Genomic DNA, 22,792 nt, shown 5'->3' on the forward strand with positions numbered 1-22,792 from the left:
GTAGATCTAATGCCATCTTGTTCTGAATGCTTGTCAAGTTGTTACAGTAAAAATAGCTCATTTGAGCAGCATCTTTTTTGCTACTAGTGATGAATTTAAGAGAAAGACAAAACATTTCTTAGCATTTCCTGTTATCAGTATTATAGATGTGTTTGGTGCTCAGCTGCTTACAATTGAATATTGATTATCAGTGGAGAAGTCTTGTTGTTCTTTATAAGAGTCTTATTGTATTTGGGTAAGTGTAATGATTGCAGCTAGCCAATAGGAATATAGTCCATCCTATATTTAGAGGGAGGTATCCTCACACTTGGTATCACCTGATTCTTGCGGTATAGACTTTTTGCTGTAGGTACATCTGCACAGGAAAAAGAGTGATTATCCTAGTTATGCATTCATAATTTGCAGTTTTCAAACTTCAGAATTCATCCCATGATACCGGTTTCTAAGTCAGTTGAGATATTTCTGGTATTTGACTCCCATTGTCTGGATCTTCTTCTGCTTTTGGTTGAACCATTTAGGTAAACTCAGAGTTGGAAGCCATAAGAGTCAAAATTGTTTTGATGGACACTGTCCCTGCCTACTGTCGCAATCATCCTTGAGTGTTTCATCAAGTTGACATCTACATTACTGAACATCCTTCAGAGCTCTCCTGCAGAAAGTTAATGGAGGTCTTTATTTCTGAATGTTCCTGAAAGAAACTCTACTCTCATCTCTCTTGTGACCTCTCTTACATTTAATTTTCTCTAATCAAATCTCTTAACAGTTAGAGATGGACTTGTGTGAGCAAGGAAGAAAGTTAAAACAAAATAGCAATAACATACATAGTAGTATAGGGTTACACTTTATAATTCATTAATTTTTGTTGGATAGATTTACTATTATACATACTCTGAGTAGAGTAAAATAATTTGTATTTCCATATTAATGAACTTGATCATTCAATACACTCTATACTAGGAAGAATGCTTAGTTTGACTGAGGATGTTTTGTTGTGGAAGTTTTCCTAATTCTAAAGAAGCTTTTCCTCAGAAAGTCTTTCTGTGTGACAGATTTTTTTTAATTTATTTTATTTTATTATTTTTTCTATTGAGAAAAAAAAATTTCCGCCTCCTCCCAGCCTCCCACTCCTCCCCCCCTCCACCACTCCTCTCCCCGTCCCCCCACTCCTTTTCCCCTCCCCCCACTCTTCTCTCCCTCCCTCTCAAGTCTGAAGAGCAGTCTGGGTTCCCTGCCCTGTGGAAAGTCCAAAGTCCTCCCCCCTCCATCCTGGTCTAGGAAGGTGAACATCCAAACTGGCTAGGCTCCCACAAAGCCAGAACATGTAGTAGGATCAAAACCATTGTCCTTGGCTTCTCAGCAGCCCTCATTGTCCGCCATATTCAGAGAGTCCAGTTTTATCCCCTGCTTTTTCAGTCACAGTCCAGCTGGCCTTGGTGAGCTCCCAATAGATCAGCCCCACTGTCTCCGTCGGTGGGTGCACCCCTCTTGGTCCTGACTTCCTTGGTCATGTTCTCCCTCCTTCTGTTCCTCATTGGGACTTTGGGAGCTCAGTCCAGTGCTCCAGTGTGGGTCTCTATCTCTATCTCCATCCATCGCCAGATGAAGGTTCTATGGTGATATGCAAAATATTCATCAGTATGTCTATAGGATAGGATCATTTCAGGTTCCCTATCTTCAGCTGCCCCAGGAACTAACTGGGGACCTCGCCTTGGGCACCTGGAAGCCTCTCTAGGTCCAAGTGTGACAGATTTTTAAATAAAAACCTGAAACTCACTTAATCAGATTACAAGTGTTCCTTATAAAAATACACTACTGTAATTCATCCTTTCAAAAATAGAGTTTGACTTGCCATTTATTTGTGAAATACACAAAGTTCTTAGTCCTTCCTATTAAACATCTCATCTATTGGCAGCAAAAGTAAACTTACTTTGTCTAATTACTATGGTATCAGTTCAATTGAACAAGACAGAGTTTCCACATTGTTTTAGTAAGTTATACTGATTTTGAATATTCATTTAGATACTATAGTTATTAAAATAATTAGTTTGGTTAGTATTACATACAGCAAAGGAACATTCATGATTATTAACCTCCTCTTTTTTTCTAATCTTTACTGAAATGTTTTGTTGAGCTGAAGGTGTTTGTGAACCCTTATAATTCTAGAATTTACATGAAATCCTATCTCAAGAGCAAAAACAAACAAACAAACAAACAAAATTAAACAGAGGTTTTGTTTTAATATATACCGAAACTCCTTTTATCTCAGAAAAAAAAAAAAAGAGTAGCGTCCCCTTGTTTGCAAGCATGGCTTCTGACTGTTAAGACATATGCCAGATGCTTTTTTTGACGGAGAACAGTGAGTGTCCCTGTTGATAATTGACTGTGTATGGCTAACACCATCTCTGGCTTTACTAGCCATAAATATTTATTTCAGCGAAAGCCGTTTTTCCCCATGAACTGACACTAACCAGATAAGAGCATGCCTCTTTTTTTTTTTTGCTTTTTTTCATTTTCTATATTTCTGACTTTGAAGTATGTGCTTTTCTAAGCAAATTAAATGTTTGTATATTTTTTTAGGGAGAAGCTGTCTCCCTCTAGGATACAAATTACTGCCCATTCCCAATGATTAATTTACTTAAATAAGTTGTTCAGCTCAGAAGCTCTGAAATTGTATCAAGAAAACAAAAGTGTTCAAATTCTACACCTTCCAAATTTTAATTCCAATTTTCAGAGTATCTTCTTTTATTTTTAGATGAATCTACGTTCTGTATTTACTGTAGAACAACAAAGGATTTTACAGCGTTATTATGAAAATGGAATGACAAATCAAAGTAAAAATTGCTTTCAGCTCATATTACAGTGTGCACAGGAGACTAAGCTGGACTTCAGTGTAGTCAGGGTAAGTATTGAGGTCTTGCACTTTAATTTATAGCTTTTTATTACAAATGATATCTGCTTAATATAAGAAAAGGTATTCAGGGTATGAAGTCCTAACTTTATACACAGCTTCATTTCCCTGGTGTAAGAATACTATTTTGATAAATAGAGATACCACACAGTCATACTTGTTTTCGTAAATACTTTGAGAACACTAAAACCCTTGCAGTGTGGACATACCTCTTACATAATCTTCAAACCAATAAATACCAGTAGCATTAATTTTGGCTTGTTGGTTATATGCTTTTTTGAAATGCTCATTTAATCTACTTAGAGCCTCCATATTGATGGTGAAGCAGATTTTTCGAGGCAATTTCATGTTCCTCACTTTATTGTTGTATTTAGAATTTTTCCTCAGACATTTAGGATTTGAGCATTTTTTTCTGGAAAGTACAATAGTTTTTTACAGATATCTATTTCTTTCTAAGTAAAATGTAAATATTTAGTGGTTGGTGAATGAGAGACAGGGAATCCCAAGGGAAGAAACCATTCTTATTCTGTTGTTAAAAGAAATCAGAGCTGCTACACGCATCTGAACAGCAATGAGGTGATAGCAAGTGATAAATCTAACAGAACTAAGGACTGATTTTATTGAATACATTGGTCCTTTCATGTTTATCTAAACATTCTACAAATCCTTTTGGTGTGGATCCTTAGTGACTCAAAATTTCACAACTTTCCCATCCATGGCAGTCACTCGGCTACTTTGGGGTGGGGGAAGGAATGATATATCTTTTTCCAGTTTGTTTTGCCATATCTTCAAAGATCCCAGAGAAAAGATCTGTGGATGGAACTGTTTCAAAAGTTCTTCTTAAGAACTAAAGTTATATTCACATTCAAATAGAAAGTTGTGCCATTTATTATAGGGAGAAGTATTCTTATTGCTTGAGATCACCTATAATATTCACATTTCTCTAAAAAACAGAAACATCTTTTATTGATAGCTCTAAATGCACATTTAAATTAACCACTGAATCTCAAAGAAAAGTATTTAATAGCTTTATTAAAATAATAAGATATTTCAAGTTGTTGAGATTGCACTTTATACAATGACTTTTTTCCAAGTGTAATTTTTTTTGGACTTTTCTTCCCTTTTGTCTTAACATTACTTTAAACTAAATTGTCTTCCCAGGCAGCAGTGATGTGGCTCGTCCCTCAGAGTTCATAATTGTCATTGCACTCTTTCCCTTAAAGCTAATTTTATTGCTTTTAAATATAGAGATTATAGAAATATAGATATTTGTATTTATACTGAGTATGGAGTGAAAACATAAAACAGTGAGAGTAGTAGATTTCAGTTTTTAGAATGTAAGGTTGTGAGTCTAGCACTGTGTAAGATAAAAGGAATTGTGTAAAGCAGTCAGTTCTCTTCATTCCAGGAAAGCATCAGTGGTACAAAAATGCATTGTTTTGAAACTAAATCCCAATATAATTTTCATTATTTTTTCATTCAAACAAAAGCTTAGCAGGGTAGTTTGTAGATTTGTAAGTCTATGATCTCACCTATCTTTTGCTGTTATATGTCCAACTTGAAAGAGATCTTCATTATTTTTAATATAAAGTTATTGTGTTTTTTCTCAGAAGAACTTAAGTCCATTATATTAAATATTTACTCTAAATGTAAATTGAATTTAAAACAGTGAATAAAACATCCAACAAAAACAATCAAAATGAAACAAACAGTGAGATATAGAAAAAGGTATAAAATGTAAAACACGGAGATATGAAAACACTATAAGTTCTATAAGAAACCTATTCTTTGCATGCTAATCTCCCCCACAAAAAATAATAAAAATATTCTGACATTAAGTAATGATAATGATTATAGACTGCTGATGGTATTTTAATAAGCAGTGTATGTAAAGAAGAAATTTAAAGATAGTTTATTTTTTAGATAGAGCTGAAAGAGAATTTTATGACCTCCAAATGTTGGCAACTCAAATCCATTTTATTTTTCCCCATATATAGTCTGTTTGCTAGATCGTCACCTTAAATTTTCATTATACCGGTTTTGTATGGCATACTTTTTCTTTTTCATGAATTAGGCATTTGCAAGAGGTGGGCGCTTATATCTGGTAGGCATAAATTTTAGATCCTACTCCTGAGCAGTTTAGGGTAAAGTTTAATTATTGTAATTCATGAACAATGAGTTTTATTTTCAGCATTTTAAGTACAAGTATTTCTTAAGTATATAATTTTTCCTTTTTTTAAATGGAAAACTTGTAAAACAATTGAACTCTTAGTTTTTGATTGCTGTTTCATGATTTCTTATTATTATTATTATTTTCATTTGTTGAGACAAGGTTTCTCTGTAGCTTTGGAAGCTGTCTGGAACTAGCTCTTGTAGACCAGGCTGGCCTCAAACTCATAGAGATCTGCCTGCCTCTGCCTCCAGAGTGTTGGTATTAAAGGCGTGCGCCATAGGATATGTCAGTTATGCTTAATGCATTTCATTACATTGTTTTGGGGATCTCTCTCTCTCTCTCTCTCTCTCTCTCTCTCTCTCTCTCTCTCTCTCTCTCTCCTGGATCAGGAGATCAGGAGTGTTGTAATTTTTGAAAATATTATGTGGCTTCTTCAATGGGCTGTTGAGCTGCGGAGCATAATTGCAGCATAGGGGAGGCAGAGCCTGGAGGGTCTTTATAAATTCATGGCTAGCCTATCTACATAGCCAAACCCTGTCTCAAAAAAGAGGTTGCACGAAAGTGTTAACTTCAAAGATTTAAGAAAATAGATATTGCCATAAAAAAGCATTAAAACAAACCACAAAATTCTATATAATATAAAATCCACGTTTGCAGGAAAATACCATCCACAAAAATGAACAAGCCTTTAAGGTTGTGTGGATAATTTAAGTGTTTATAAGCCAAAGGACAATAATTTGATTATATCAGTAAAATGATTGATAAAAAGGTCAAGATATAGATTTTTATTGAAGTTATACTATATTCACATGTCTTCCTTCTTTTTCCTCCGTCTAAGCCTTCTCATACATCACTTCCCATTATACCTCAAATTCACAGCCTCTTTTTTTACTAATATTTTCTGCACACATACTTGCATATGTATAGACATATATTCCTGAGAAATAACCTGTTCAATCTATATGTTACTTGTATGTATGTTTTCAGGGCTGACCCTTTGGCAATGGACCACCAGTTGGTGTGTTCTTCCCAGGGGAAGACTATTTCTCCTACTCTCAGATTTCCTCAGCTGCCTATAATTCTTTGTATAGGGTTAAGGCCTCATATTTTAAAATAGGCACTCTAAAATCAGATGTCCTGGGGGCACACCTGTAGTCAGAGCACTGGAGAGAAAATGGCTGTGGAGAATCAGGAGTCCAAGTTCACGTTTGGGCTCATAGCATGCTGGTGCTATCCTGACCTTCATGAGCCCCTGTCAGAGAAACACAAGCAGTAGTGTGCAATGAGAATTCTTCAGGACTTAAAGAGGAAATTTATTGCTAATATTAGGTAAGAATTTTTTTCTTTTGAGTTTATAATCCTCCCACAAAATGTATCCCAAATATTTTATTTCAGTCAGTTGTGAAACAGTTTTGCTGTCTCTACTATACGGGTCTTATTTTAAAGCGCCCATTCAAGCAGCAAAGCCTGATTAGGCACACCTGTGATAATAGTGCTAGGGAGGTGGAAACAGGGTGTTTAGAAATTTGTGCTCACCCTGTAGTACATAGTATGCAGTGTAATGCACTTTAAGATGTGTTCCTTTCATTTATGCTGTGGAACATTTGTTTAATGATTCAAAAATGTGTTGCATTCTTTCATGTTGTATTTGTTTAACTCTGTAAAGCTGTTGTACTTTGCCTGTCAAAACATCTGATTGGTTTAATAAAGAGCTGAATGGCCAATAGCTAGGCAGAAGAAAGGCTAGGCGGGGCTGGGAAGCAGAGAGAATAAATAAGAGGAGAAAGAAGGATGAGAAAGAAGCAGGAAAAGTAGAAGGAGAGGAGGATGCGAAGGGCCAGACACCCAGCTACACTTCCAGCTACTGAGTAAGAAGGGAAGACAGACATATAGAATAGAGAAAGATAAAAGCCCAGAGGCAACAGGTAGATGGATAATTTAAGAAAACTGGCTAGAAACAAGCCATGCTAAGGCTGAGTATTCATAAGAAAGAAAAAGTCTCCACGTGTATTTATTTGCGAGCTGGTTGGTGGGTTCCCATAGAGTAAAAAAACTAAAGAAAAACTATATTAGTAAGTTCATGGATAGTCTGACTATATGATACCCTGTCTCAAAAGAAAAAGAAATTATATATCTAAACTAAAAACAAACTAATAAAATTTAGTAGTTCTATATGTAATTTAAATTATCTTGGATGCATAAGTACAATTAATTTATTGGTACTTTTAAAAATTGGGCTGGAGATATAGTTCAGTTGATAGACTACTTGCCTGACATGTACAAAACCCTGGGTTCTATTCTCAGCACTGTGTAAATTTTGTTGGGTGGTACGGAAGTAAGGGCAGCTGGGGATTTGTAGCAAATCCATACAACTTTAATATTATCCTTTGCTACATAGTCTAGTTTGGGCTAGAGTCTCTGTATAAAGGAAATTTACAACTATGTAAGCTAACAGAGAAAAACCATATGTCCAAGATTAACAAAGCAATTGCTTTGTACACGGAGTCAACATGACAAGTGAGATATTTGTATTTTATTTAGTAGCCATATAAGCAAGCACATATACTACTCCAGATGGTTTTCTATTTTAGTAGTGATCTATTGAAATTGAATCTAAACTTCAATACTGCTTTGCTTTTAACTATTCTTCAAACTGCCTACTACATGCCACTTAAATCTTATATTTATTAATGATCTAAAACTATAAGAAGGACAATTAAAGGTTCTACTCAGAAATATAACACTCCATGGGAATGGTATACAAATAAATCATTTGGGAAACAAACTGAAAACTTTGAGTTGAACATCATATGAATTAATATTGGTCAATGATTTGGCCTCTGAAACAGACTAATGATGCTGCTTTCTTTATCCTACTAATCACATATTATTACCCAGCAAAGCAATTAGTAAACAGAGCTTCCTTAAAATAGTATGAATGAGAAAATTTAAATTCTTTTTTTCTTTTTATTATTATTATTATTGTTGAAAAATTTCCGCCTTCTCCCTGCCTCCCATTTCCCTCCCCCCACTCCTCTCCCCCTCCCCCCACTCCTTTCCCCCTCCCTCTCCAGTCCAAAGAGCAGTCAGGGTTCCCTGCCCTGTGGGAAGTCCATGGTCCTCCAAAATTTAAATTCTTAAAGCACTGTGAGAATTTCACAATGGGAGCTAATGAACAACTAGCTATATAGTGTCAGTCCTAAGGATACATGAAGTCATACATAAAGAAACAAGATGTGATCACTGTTTTACACATGTAGGAATACTAGCAAATCCATCTAAATGTATGGTTTGTTGTAACAGTTCAAAAATATTTTATAATATCCCCGTTTTACAAGTCAAGGAAGAGCTACTATACTGTGGTCTTGAATTCTGTTACTATTAAAACTGAGATTAGCTTAACATTAGATGTGGACGTTTCTCTATCAGGACTTCCAAACCTCCAGAAATTTTGCTGACAATAAATTCTTATTTTCCATATGTAATTGGGGAATCTGGGCTACTAATTCTATTTTAACCTTACTCAGAACTATAGTTATTTAAAGGTATCATCCACACTTTCAGTCTACCCATTGACACAAAAGCAGTTATCAAGAGTAACTACCATACCTACTTAGACTCTATTCCTTAATGCAAGGTCAGTATTCTTCAGCTTCATGTCCTCCTCCTACCAGTCTGCTAGTATTTTTTCTTTTCTACTTATTTTTCTGTATTTCACACTACCCTGAACCATAAATTATTTTAATGATTTGGAAATAAATAAAAAGAACTGTAAATATAAACTCCCCCTGCCACTAAATGGGTTTTGAGGAACAAGAATATAAAATGGAATCCAGGGAGTGAGAACTCTTAACTTGGATACCTCCCTTTCCTTGTCCATGCACATATATACAATGTTAGTAGTTGCTCAGAGACTGAGCCTGCATCCTTTCTCCCTCCTTTTTAATGAGCAATGTTTAGTGAATAATTTTAAGTATTATCAGGGAGCCCTATAAGAACTTCTATTACTCCCAATTCCATTTCTATGTTTTTGTTTTTTATTTGTAGGAAAGTATGATACTGTATTTGTTCAAAGTATGTGTAAAATCAGAGAAAGTAGGCTACGAGTTTAGTAGCCACTATATTAATGGGCTAACTTAATCTGTGTAGACTGTGTTTCAGACAAATGAGGTTTCTGGATAACTAGATAGCTGAATTTCATATGTACATGATATTTTACTGCATTTTAATTTTGATGTGTACATAATATATCAAACTATATGTGCTATTATGTATAATATGCAGTTATATTTGTAAACAACAAAATTATATAAGTATGACATATTGTGAAAGATGCCTCTAGATATACTAGTTCCTAGAATCAAGCTTACGAATTCATCATGCTTTTCCTCAATATTTTGTAAGCTTAGTTATATATAGTTTATAATGTAAGTATACATAATTCTTCTTATGCATTTTTAAATTGAAAAGCTGGAAACATTTTAAATGTTTATGAAATTCACCTATTGGGAAATGGTGTTTTTCCAAAGAGTTTTTCCTCTGTTTTCTTCCCTTGTGATATTTGTGCTTACATATATTTCAGATCTTGCTTGTAGATCCTGCTACTCCTGTTCAAGGAAGTCAGAGTGACTTTCAAATTCCCACTATGTCATGTGAAGCAAAGGGGAACATCACAGTTTCTGGAATACTTTCTTTATTAAAAATAAACTCATAAAAGTAAGATAGTCGATCGGTAACTAGTTCAGGAGGTTCTAGTCACTTCATATGAGGTAATGAAAGAAGAATCCATTCGAGAGCAAGCAGATTTTTGCTACTTGCTGACAAGGTATCTTCCCCAAAGTTATTATTTTTGGACTTCAGTTTTTTCATCTATATAATTTAAAATGTAGCACCTACTAATATAACTAAAATATATAAAGAATAGTCATTGTAGAATCTAGTACATGCAATACTATAGCAAAATTAGTGTTGTCTATACATTGTGTAAACACTGCAAATTGGATAATTTTTGAGGTTTTCAGATGCACATCATTAAAAACTTGCAAAAAAAATCTTACATCATTTATTGTGAGGTTAGTTTATTTAATATTTTCATTTATTCATTTATTTTGTTTAATCCCTAAAAGATTATCGTGTTTTAGTAGTTTATCATATGGCATGAATTTTTTAATATAAATTTGCATAATCACATTATGGAATGCAATATATTTATTGCATATTTTAAGAAGAACTATGATTCAGGGAAATTATACTAAGGTAATTATAATAAATTACTTATGTAGAAGAATGTATTTTATAATTAAATTCTAAATGCCAACCTATTGTATTACCTTTATGCATTACTTTTTTCTGTTTTTAAAAGTAATATATTTATTGCATGAAACTTTTTCAGTACAAAAAAGTAAATGACTACTATAAATTAAGGATAAACAAAAGAATGGTATAATATAACCAAGTTACTACCTCTATAGAAAACTTCTCTTCCAAATCAGTTAAAAGGGCAAATATCCCAATATGAAAATAGGTATATGTAATGCATGATAAAATTTATCAAAATAATATAATAACCATTGAAATCCAATCAAAGCAACAATCATGTACCTTTTATCAGATTAGCAAAAACTACAGAAGATTTAAACTTGAGGTTTGAGGTAAAAAAATTTCATATTTTGGAGGGTACTTAGAAAATAATAGATTTTTGCTATTTCTTTTCTAGAATTGCATGACAAGGAATCACCAACACAAAGATTTATGCAAAATGAAGTATATAATAATGAATATTTCTAAAAATAATATAAATAATAGTATGATATTAACCACATTATATATATCCACCCCAATAGATGTCATTAAGTCTGAAGATTATGAATTCACATTTGATTAATAATGCAATGAGTATTTTCTAATGAGTTAAAGAGCTGACTTTAGTGTTCTTTCTTTTTTTTGATATTATAAATAAATAATAAATGTGATTAACTATAAGCTTTGTCTATACCTGTGCCTACATTTTAATGGTTATTAGCAGAATGAATTATGCATAATAATGAATTGCATCATGGCATTTTCATGCATTTATATACTGTATTTTGGTCATCTTCACCTCCATTTCTCTACTCTTAACCTCCCACTCCTGATGATCCCCTTTCTCTTCTCAACCTAGTCACATTTCTCCTTCCAGTGTGTCTTTCTCTTTTTGTCATTGTATCAGTATGTGATGACTCTGAGTTTCATATCAGGGCTCTTTACAGGGTTCTAGGGGAGGAACTGTTTACAGGAGCATGAGCTCATTACTGGAAGCTATGACACTGAATAAAATACGTGTTTCCTTTACCCCAGAAATTATTAATTTCCTATAGATTCACAGGAATGGTTGGGGCATGGTGAGTCTTCCCCATGGCTATTATTATATCAACTATCAGCTACCTGCTGATAGTTTGGGGAGTAAGGGGTGGGCTCAAGTAGGTTAAAAGGATAACCAACTACTCTTATCTCAGATATGAGTCCCGAGCTACAGGAAGAAATCCACTACCGGTACTATAAACCTTGTGAAAATCACATGGTTGGGAAGGTCATCAGCCCTAGTGGGGAAGCTACTGCTACTGTTTTGCAAAATGGACACTATGTGCCATTAAATTGCCATCTAAATAACTGTGTTTATACTCAAATTAGTGCCCCGATCATCTTTGGTCAGAGAAGTTCCTTCTTGCTGTGGGAAGTACTAAGTGCAGAGACTTATAACTGGTCAAACTGTAATTATGTTTTAAAGATATATTTTTGGCAATGTATTTAATAGGCCATAGGATATAAACACGTTTAGAATTCTTCAATATTTTTGCAATTCTTGGGACATATTAATTTGGTAGATCATATGGCAGAGAGAAACATGTTCTTACTGATGTTCTCATGTATTTATTAAGTACTTAATCATGTTTGCTGTTAGACTTTTGTTACTTTGTCTTTTATTGGATCTTTTTCCTTTCGCCCATGTCTAAGCTCTGTTTCTATGACAAGAATATAATTTATTACATGGAAATGGATTTTCTAAGTTCATTGTTACCTTTTATTATATTGCCATTGTATTTTTTTCTTTTATCCTTTCAGACGTGGGTTGGCAATAAGCGAAGAAAAATGAGTAGTAAGAACTCTGAATTAGGAACAGCAGGAACTGTTTCTGGTACCTCATTGGCAGCTCCAGACATTACAGTCAGAAATATGGTTAATATTGCCCGGCCTTCAAGCCAGCAATCTTCTTGGACTTCTACCAATAATGATGTCATTTTAACTGGTATATATAGTCCAGCAAGCTCATCAAGTAAGCAAGGGACAACAAAGAATACAAATACACAAATTACAGAAGCACATAAAATTCCTCTTCAGAAACCAGCCAGTAAAAATGACACTGAATTTCAATTGCACATTCCTGTTCAAAGACAAGTAGCACACTGTAAAAATGCTTCTGTGCTCCTAGGGGAAAAGACAATTATTTTGTCAAGACAGACAAGCGTACTAAATGCTGGAAACGCGGTGTACAACCACACAAAGAAAAACTATGGAAGCTCTCCGGTGCAAGCTTCTGAAATGACAGTACCTCAAAAGCCATCTGTGTGCCACCGACCTTGCAAAATTGAACCAGTTGGCATTCAAAGGTCAAATAAACCTGAACATGCAGGTCTGGCATCACATAACTTATGTGGGCAAAAGCCAACTGTTAGAGACCCTTACTGTAGAACACAAAACTTGGAAATTCGTGAAGTGTTTTCATTGGCAGTCAGTGATTACCCTCAGAGAATTCTGGGAGGAAATACCACACAGAAGCCTGGTTCAGCAGAAGGAACTTGTTTGTCCATTGCGATGGAGACTGCTGATGCAGAGGATGAGTATGCTAGAGAAGAAGAGCTGGCATCAATGGGAGCACAGATAACAAGCTACTCAAGGTTTTATGAAAGTGGCAATTCTCTTCGAGCTGAGAACCAAAGTACAAGTTTGCCTGGACCAGGAAGAAACCTGCCAAATTCACAAATGGTGAATATTAGAGATTTGTCAGACAATGTACTGTATCAAAATAGAGACTACCATTTGACACCACGGACCTCATTGCATACAGCACCGAGTACTATGTACAGTAATACTAATCCATCCCGGAGTAATTTTTCTCCACATTTTGTATCATCAAACCAATTGAGGTTATCACAAAACCAAAATAACTACCAGGTAAGGTATTAAGTTGTTTTATGAAGATTTTTAAAAGCATGCTTGATTGAAAAACAATGTTTGTGTACAGTTAGATCATAGCATAGGCCACAACTCATATTTTTAAGCAATTTGAGATTTTATTTGAAAATGGTGGATTGTTTTCAATACCTTGAAGAATACTGTGCATATCAAGTTTTAAAATGGTGAAGTCTTTAAAAAATATATAAGAAATATAGTCATTTAGTAGCATCCTACTGCTGACATAAAAAAATTTTTGTTCAAGAAATGGCACCTTTATATAAAGTATAGCATTTCGCACATCTAAAATAAAATTAAATTGGTTATGTACCCAATTGCCTTCCTTGAATACATAGGCAAGCGAGTCAATCAGCCCTTTAGATGTCAATGGCTAAGAACAGAGTTTGTGGCAGTTTAGCCAACTGATTTGTCTAAAGGTAGGTGCCTAATTCAAATGCTAAGTTGACCATTAATCAAATAATCTTTTTGTATGACACTTATTTGGAAGGCTATATCCAGAGTAAGTCTTTAGTAAGCTTTAGACCTGGAAACAAAACAGTATTATTTCTTTACTGTTTTACATATTCAATTGATTAGGTATGTTTCAGATAATCTCTTTAACTGTGAAGTATAAGTCTACCTCAGAAGCTTTCTTAAGATCTTCTGCCTTAAAAAATATGATTTTGAGAATTTAAATAAGAGGGTGTGGATGCTTGTTATTTTTCCTTGCTACTAGCCATACATCCTTAGCTCTTCAACCACAATATTGAAGGAAAGATGCTCCCAGGATGTTCCAAATGTAAGACATCATTTTCTCCTATGCCTCTCTACCTTATGGTTTTATAATTCAAACTGGAAAGCAATAGCTGACTGTAGTGGTATAAGTTCCTAAGCACCACAAGCTCCTAGTCATCCTAATTTACATACAACTTCCAACCCAACCAGAGCTACATAGTGAGGCCCATCTCAAAGTAAAAACAATAGAGACAGTGAGAGTGGGGGAAGGAAAATTAAAAAAAAAAAAAAAACAATGACATAGACCTGAAAGCACCCTTCCTAGCTAAGCCCCTAACAAAGAGGAAGTTGGTGATTAGGAGTTACTTCATTTTTCTATTTGTTCTTTACCAAAATGCATATTTAATATAATGTTGAATTATATCGTTAATATCCTCATCACCTTATGCATCTTTATTTTTTTTTACTCTTTTGGTGTTTTATTTAATTATTTATTGAATGATTGATTTACCATAAGGACTTGATACACAGCTGTGCTTGGTCTGATCTGGACTAAAACTTGTTATCCTCTTACTTCTGCCTTCTGAGTGTTGCAATTATAGGCATATGTCACCATTTCCTGACAGTGTTATTAATTCTAATAATAATAATGTTTACCATTTGCTGAAGGACATCCAAATGTCTCAGGCTAATCTAGGCTACATAATTAGGTCCTATCTTAAATGTAAACTAACATATATTAAATGTAAATACCCTGGTTCTCTTTTGCTTATTGTAGAGAATATATTTTTTCACGCTTTTAATTGCAGAATATGGGTGTTCTTGAATCTAAAATGAGTATTTTGTAGCCAAAGGATTATTGAATCTTGTTTTTGTTTTCTCTATTCAGCCATTCTATATTTGACTAGAGAATAAAATCCATTTACATTTAAAGTAATTATTGACAGGTAAGGACTTAATATTCTTATTTGTTAATTTGCAGTTCCTTTTTTTGTTTATTCCTGTTTGGATGTCTTAATTCATAATTTTAAATTGTTTTGTTAATAATATGTTTTTATTCCATTTTTGTCTTTTGTATAACTACCAAAAGGTTTTTTTTTTTTGCTTAATGATTATCATTAAGTCTGAATAAAATGTGAAAATTATTTTTTAAAGTTTAGTTTTTTTTTCTAATAGGCCCACTACTTAGAGATTCTCTTGGAATATTTTGTTAGATTTATTTTCTTTCTCTGAATGGACACTAGTGTCCTGTTTCTTTCCATACACTACTTTTTATATTGATAATTTGAGGAGCAACAAACTTTTCTAGTTTTAGCATCCTGGCTTTATGAAGACATTCACTGGTCAGTCTAGCATAGTGTTTTCAGGTCTTTTAGTCTGTTCACAGGTTTCCACTGAGTACTTATGCATATTTAACAATTCCTCTGTTTTAGTAGCTATGTTAAAATATTTTAAGTTGTCTGAGCCTCACTCTAGCTTCTCGAGGAACCATTATTCTATTCTATTTCACAATTACTATTATCTTTCTCCACATTTCTGTGGATCATCATTCTCCATAAGATTTTCACAACCCATGTCCATTGTTTTCCACCATTTCCTCTAGTCTGTGAGCTCACCTGCACCACGTTTGTCTTTCTGAACTTCCAATTCATAGATAAAGAGACCGATCCCTCAGATGGCCTGAGACTCATTACAGTAATGAAAAATACAATCAGATTAAGTCTGCTTCTTGTTCACAGAAGAAAACTATGTATTGGGCCAAAATTGCCTTCAAGTCATGTCATGTCACACTAAAAAATATTTGTCTAAAATGGCTCAATAAAATGCCATACATTTTATAACCACATTGACCAGGACAGTTTCTTAGTCATTTGCTTTGTTTCTGTAGGTTTTGACAGGTTTTCAGAACTGCCACAATGCTGTTTTAGTCCTTTACCACTTGTATTTCTTTTTTTCTTTGTTTTGACATAGAGACCCAATATTTAGTCTTTGCTGGCTTGGAACTGCCTATAAAGGCTTGTCTTCGTCTTGCAATCCTCCTGCCTCAGACCACCAAGTTCTGGTTATGTATTCTCACTTCCATCCAACTAGTTATTTATTTAGTATCATCTTGACAGAACAAGTTTCTAGAAATTCTTAGGTTTTTTGTTGCTAACTTCAATCTATTATTGGTTTTCAAATTACAGAGATATTACATTAGACCACATAAGGTTAGTACAATGAACAGCTATGATGTTTTGTAAAAAAATAAACAAACCATAGTTTGCTTCAACAGAGTTGTATGCAAAGATAATTTGTAGTAAAAGCACAAGTCCAGCCCTCCAAAAGCAGTAGTTTACTAACAACAATAAATCTTCTATTTCTGCTTTGAGTTCTGATCTGTTACTAGTCATGATATAAAATTACCTCATTTCAGTTATAAAAATGTATGGAAAACTTAGTATTAACATTTGACAACTATATTTTCTGTAATTAGTAATGATGTTTATGGTGATGTCTTGTTTGTACAAATAAAAGTGACCTGAAGATCAGAGGGCAGAATAGTTCACCATAGAGGTCTGGAGGTCTAAAGAGACAGACAGGAAGTGATGTTGCAAGGGGACAGACAGGCCCTCCTTGCAACAAAGTGATAAGGTGGAAAGAGACAGGAACTCAGTCTCTTGACTAGGAAGTTGAGTGGCTGTGGTTTTGTTCCTTCATCTCTCTGATCTCTCAACATTTTCCCCAATATCTAACTCTAGGCTATTATTATTAAGACCTATTAGAACTCATGCTACATGTTGGTGCCATTTGTAGCTGGAGGTTTCTCTCCAGCCTGCCAGTTCCTGAATATTCACTCTGAGGCTTAATATTTCCAAACTGTTTGGCCAATGACTTTGTTTATTACTAACTAGCCTTTACATCTTAAATTAACCCTTTTCTATTCATCTATGTATAGCCATGTGGCCATGGCATTACCTTACATCTTGTTTCTCCAGCGATGGCATCTCCCTGACTCTGCTTTCTTTCTCCCTATCTTACTGCTTGGATTTCCCACCTGGCTCTATTCTACCTGGTTATTGGCAAAATCAACTTCATTGTTAACCTGTTAACCAATGGTAATAAAACATATTCGCATGCAGAAGACCATTCCACATCAAATGTTTATATTTTTTCTCAAATGTTATTTTATGTGAACAAATTTAGATAATATATTCAAGTATTTTGGAGGTCTTATTTTCAAATTTATAATTGTATGCCACCTAGTGCCTTTGAATCAGAAAATGATGTTTCTAGATACAAATTAATATCATTTTATTTATAAATTGGCACTATTTTGCAGCCAGTATCTTAAGAATTGCAAATAAAATTAGTTTTTATGCAATATCTGAAGACTTTTTTAATTTAATTTACGTATCTTAGAATTCCAATTTTCTTGTTCTTCATTTTTGTGACTTATAAAATTTAATTACTAAAAATTATATAGAAATAAAGTCAAAATTAACTTACTTGTCAGTTGCAAGGATTTTGGTGGGCTCATAAACATTCCTAAATAGCATTTTACTGTCACTTAATGAAAAAAATTGATATACCCAAAATGTGTTAGTTGCTTATCCCAAAATGCTACTACCAAAAAGTGATTTGTCAAGCTAATCTACTTCTCAGAGCCTTGACAGAGACTTTATATGGAGAAGAGTGAAAAAATTTTATGTGTGCATCAGGACACAATTTTTTTCTTGCTTCCAGTCAACCCAAGCTCAAAAAGACAAATATTTAGTACTTTTTCTGATGTGTGATCCCTAGCTTCTAGCTCTTAAATATGTGTAAGCAGGATTGCGTAAGTGTTAGTTAAATTTAGGAAGTTAGAAAGGACCCCATGAAACTTGGGAAAAGTAGGGCTTTAAGGAAGGGGGTAAGGAAGATAATAAAATAAAATGGAAGAGGAAATACTGGGAATGAGAGTATACAAGAGAAATGGGAGGGTAGGAAGAAAAGGAGTGGGTAGGAGAATAATCAACAAAAATTAAATATATATAATATGTCATATGGAAACCTTTTTTAGTTAATTTAAAATACATATAAAATAAACGTTCTTTTTAACCAGAAGCAAGTTCCTCTTCTTTTTTGTTTTTTTTTAACTTTTTTTTATTGAGAAAAGAAAAAATAAAACAAATTTCCTCCTCCTCCCAGCCTCCCATTTCCCTCCCCCTCCTCCCACCCTTCTCCCCCTCCCCCCACTCCTCTCCCCCTCCCTCTCCAGCCCAAAGAGCAGTCAGATTTCCCTGCCCTGTGGTAAGTCCTAGGTCCTCCCCCCTCCGTGCATTTCTAGGAAGGTGAACATCCAAACTGGATAGGCTCCCACAAAGCCAGCACATTACGTAGGTTCAAAACCCCGTGCCATTGTCCTTGGGTTCTCATCAGCCCTCATTGTTCGCCATGCTCAGAGAGTGCAGTTTTATCCCATGCTTTTTCAGTCACAGTTCAGCTGGCCTTGGTGAGCTCCCAGTAGATCAGCTCCACTGTCTCAGTGGGTGGGTGCTCCCCTCGTGGTTCCGACTTCTTTGCTCATGTTCTCCCTCCTTCTGCTCCTCATCGGGACCTTGGGAGCTCAGTCCAGTGCTCCAGTGTGGGTTTCTGTCTCTGTCTCCATCCATCACCAGATGAAGGTTCTATGATGATATGCAAGATATTCGTCAGTATTGCTCTAGGATAGGGTCATTTCAGGTTCCCCATCCTCAGCTGCCCAAGGAACTAACTGGGGACCTCGGCTTGGATATCTGGGAGCCACTCTAGGTTCAAGTCTCTTGCCAACCCTAAGGTGGCTCCCTTAACTAAGAACCGTGCTTCCGTGCTCCCCCATCCAACCTTCCTTCATCCCAATCCTCCCCCTTCCCCAAGCTCCCCCCATTCTCCCCCTCTCCCCCCTCTCTCCCCATCTCCCCTTACCTCCATCCCACCCCAGCCCCAAGATCTCAATTTTCTCCCCGGCAATTTTGTCTACTTCCCATAGCCAAGAGGACAACTATATGCTTTTCCTTTGGTTCACCTTCTTACTTAGCTTCTTTGGGATCACCAAGTGTAGACTCCGTGACCCTTGTTTATGGCTAGAAACCAATTATGAGTGAGTACATCCCATGTTCAGCTTTTTGGGTCTGGGATACCTCACTCAGGATAGTGTTTTCTATTTCCATTCATTTGCATGCAAAATTCTAGAAGTCATTGTTTTTTACCGCAGCATAGTACTCTAATGTGTAGATATTCCACACTTTCTTCATCCATTCTTCCATTGAAGGGCATCTAGGTTGTTTCCAGGTTCTGGCTATTAAAAATAATACTGCTATGAACATAGTTGAACAAATGCTCTTGTCATGTGATAGGGCATCTCTTGGGTATATTCCCAGGAGTGGTATTGCTGGGTCCAGGGGTAAGTTGATCCCGAATTTCCTGAGAAACCGAAACACCGATTTCCAAAGTGGTTGCACAAGATTGCATTCCCACCAGCAATGGATGAGTGTTCCCCTTCCTCCACAGCCTCTCCAGCAAAGGCTATCATTGGAGTTTTTTATTTTAGCCATTCTGACAGGTGTAAGATGATATCTCAAAGTTGTTTTGATTTGCATTTCCCTGATTGCTAAGGAGGTTGAGCATGACCTTAAGTGTCTTTTGGCCATTTGAACTTCCTCTGCTGAGAATTCTCTGTTCAGTTCAGTGCCCCATTTTTTAATTGGGTTAATTAGCATTTTAAAGTCTAGTTTCCTGAGTTCTCTATATATTTTGGAGATCAGACCTTTGTCTGTTGCGGGGTTGGTGAAGATCTTCTCCCAGTCAGTAGGTTGCCTATTTGTCTTGGTGACAGTGTCCTTTGCTTTACAGAAGCTTCTCAGTTTTAGTAGGTCCCATTTATTCAATGTTGCCCTTAAAGTCTGTGCTGTTGGGGTTACACATAGGAAACGATCTCCTGTGCCCATCTCCTGTAGGGTACTTCCCACTTTCTCTTCTATCAGGTTCACTGTGTTCTGACTGATAGTGAGGTCTTGAATCCATTTGGACTTGAGTTTTGTGCATGGTGATAGATATGGGTCTATTTTCATTCTTCTACAGGTTGACATCCAGTTATGCCAGCACCATTTGTTAAAAATGCTTTCTTTCTTCCATTGTATACTTTTGGCTCCTTTATCAAAAATGAGGTGTTCATAGGTTTGTGGGTTAAAATTCGGGTCTTCTATACGATTCCATTGGTCAACTTCTCTGTTTTTATGCCAGTACCACACTGTTTTCATCACTGTAGCTCTGTAATAGAGTTTGAAGTCAGGGATGGTAATGCCTGCAGACAATCCTTTATTGTATAGGATTGTTTTGGCTATCCTGGGTTTTTTGTTTTTCCATATAAAGTTGATTATTGTCCTCTCAAGATCTGTGAAGAATTTTGATGGGACCCTGATGGGGATTGCATTGAATCTATAAATTGCCTTTGGTAGAATTGCCATTTTTACTATGTTGATCCTCCCAATCCAAGAGCAAGGAAGGTCCTTCCATTTTCTGGTATACTCCTCAGTTTCTTTCTTCAATGCCTTAAAGTTCTTGTCAAATAGATCTTTCACTTCCTTGGTTAGATTTACCCCAAGATATTTTATGCTGTTTGTGGCTATTGTGAAAGGTGAAGCTTCTCTGATTTCCCTCTCTGCTTCCATATCCTTTGTGTATAAGAGGGCGACTGATTTTTTTGGAGTTTATCTTGTATCCTGCCACATTACTAAAGGTGTTTATCAGCTGTAAAAGTTCTTTGGTGGAGTTTTTGGGGTCGCTTATGTACACTATCATATCATCTGCAAATAACGAAAGTTTAACTTCTTCCTTTCCAATTTGAATCCCTTTGATCCCCTTATGTTGTCTTATTGCTATTGCTAGAACTTCAAGTACTATATTGAAGAGTTATGGCGAGAGTGGACAGCCTTGTCGTGTTCCTGAGTTTAGTGGGATGGCTTTAAGTTTCTCTCCATTTAATTTAGTGTTAGCTGTCGGCTTGCTGTATATAGCTTTTATTATATTTAGGTATGACCCTTGTATCCCTAATCTCTCCAATACTTTTATCATAAAGGGGTGTTGAATTTTGTCAAATGCTTTTTCAGCATCGAATGAAATGATCATATGGTTTTTTTCTTTCAGTTTATTTATATGCTGGATTACACTGAAAGATTTTCGTATGTTGAACCAGCCCTGCATCCCTGGGATGAAGCTTACTTGATCATAATGGATAATTTTCCTAATGTGTTCTTGGATTCGGTTGGCCAGTATTTTGTTGAGGATTTTTGCATCGATGTTCATGAGTGAGATTGATCTATAATTTTCTTTCTTGGTTGAGTCTTTGTGCGGTTTTGGTATCAGAGTAACTGTAGCTTCATAAAAGGAATTTGGCAATGCCTCTTCTGTTTCTATATTGTGAACTACATTAAGGAGTATAGGTATTAGTTCTTCTTGGACGTTCTGGTAGAATTCCGCCTTTAAACCATCTGGTCCTGGGCTTTTTTTGGTAGGGAGGGTTTTGATAACCTCTTCTAATTCTTCGCGACTAACAGGTCTATTTAGATTGTTCACCTGGTCCTGGTTTAACTTTGGTATATGGTATTTATCTAAAAAAGTGTCCATTTCCTTTACATTTTCCAGTTTTGTGGCATATAGGCTTTTGTAGTAAGATCTAATGATTCTCTGAATTTCCTCTGTGTCTGTGGTTATGTCCCCCTTTTCATTTCTGATCTTATTAATTTGCAAATTCTCTCTCTGCCGTTTGATTAGTTTGGATAGGGGTTTGTCAATCTTGTTGATTTTCTCCAGAAACCAGCTTTTTGTTTCATTGATTCTTTGGATTGTTTTCTGTGTTTCTATTTTGTTGATTTCAGCCCTCAGTTTGATTATTTCCAGTCTTCTACTCCTCCTAGGTGAGTCTGCTTCTTTTTTTTTCTAGAGCTTTCAGTTGGGCTGTTAAGTCTCCAATGTGAGCTTTCTCTGTTTTCTTTAAGTGGGCACTTAGTGCTATGAACTTTCCTCTTAGGACTGCTTTCATAGTGTTCCATAAGTTTAAGTATGTTGTTTCTTTATTTTCATTGAATTCCAGGAAGACTTTAATTTCTTTTTTAATTTCTTCCTTAATCCAGGTATGGTTCAGTAGTTGACTGTTCAGTTTCCATGAGTTTGTAGGCTTTTTGGGGGTAGCATTGTTGTTGAATTCTAACTTTAATCCATGGTGATCTGATAAGACACAGGTGGTTACTAATATTTTTTTGTAATTGTGGATGTTTGCTTTGTTACCGACTATGTGGTCGATTTTTGAGAAGGTTCCATGAGCTGCAGAGAAGAAGGTATATTCTTTCCTATTTGGGTGGAATGTTCTATAGATGTCTGTTAAGTCCATTTGATTCATTACCTCCATTAATTCTCTTATTTCTCTGTTAGATTTCTGTCTGATTGACCTGTCCATTGGTGAGAGAGGAGTGTTGAAGTCTCCTACTATTAGTGTGTGCGGTTTGATGGCTGCCTTGAGTTGTAGCAATGTTTCTTTTATGTACGTGGGTGCTTTTATATTAGGGGCATAGATGTTCAGAATTGAGACTTCATCCTTCTGAACTGTTCCTGTTATGAGTATAAAATGCCCCTCCCATCTCTTCTGATTGATTTAAGTTTGAAGTCAACTTTGTTAGAGATTAGTATGGCCACACCTGCTTGTTTCTTAGGTCCATTTGCTTGATAAGCCTTTTCCCAGCCCTTTACTCTGAGTAGGTGCCTGTCTT

At 35.5% G+C, this 22,792-nt stretch overlaps 1 protein-coding gene across 1 annotated transcript in view; it reads left to right on the forward strand.

The window, feature by feature from the left end:
* LOC121443450 (highly divergent homeobox-like) overlaps window positions 1-22,792 on the forward strand; it is a 123,291-nt gene that overhangs the window by 19,086 nt on the left and 81,413 nt on the right. Inside the window, exons 2-3 of the mRNA XM_041645203.1 lie at window positions 2,753-2,899; window positions 12,183-13,292. Of these exons, the coding sequence (XP_041501137.1) occupies window positions 2,753-2,899; window positions 12,183-13,292 (1,257 nt within the window). The remainder of the gene's footprint in view (window positions 1-2,752; window positions 2,900-12,182; window positions 13,293-22,792) is intronic.

This window comes from Microtus oregoni, unplaced genomic scaffold (assembly GCF_018167655.1).
Source record: "Microtus oregoni isolate MIOR12 unplaced genomic scaffold, Mior012 000107F_000, whole genome shotgun sequence".
Lineage (NCBI taxonomy): Eukaryota > Metazoa > Chordata > Mammalia > Rodentia > Cricetidae > Microtus > Microtus oregoni.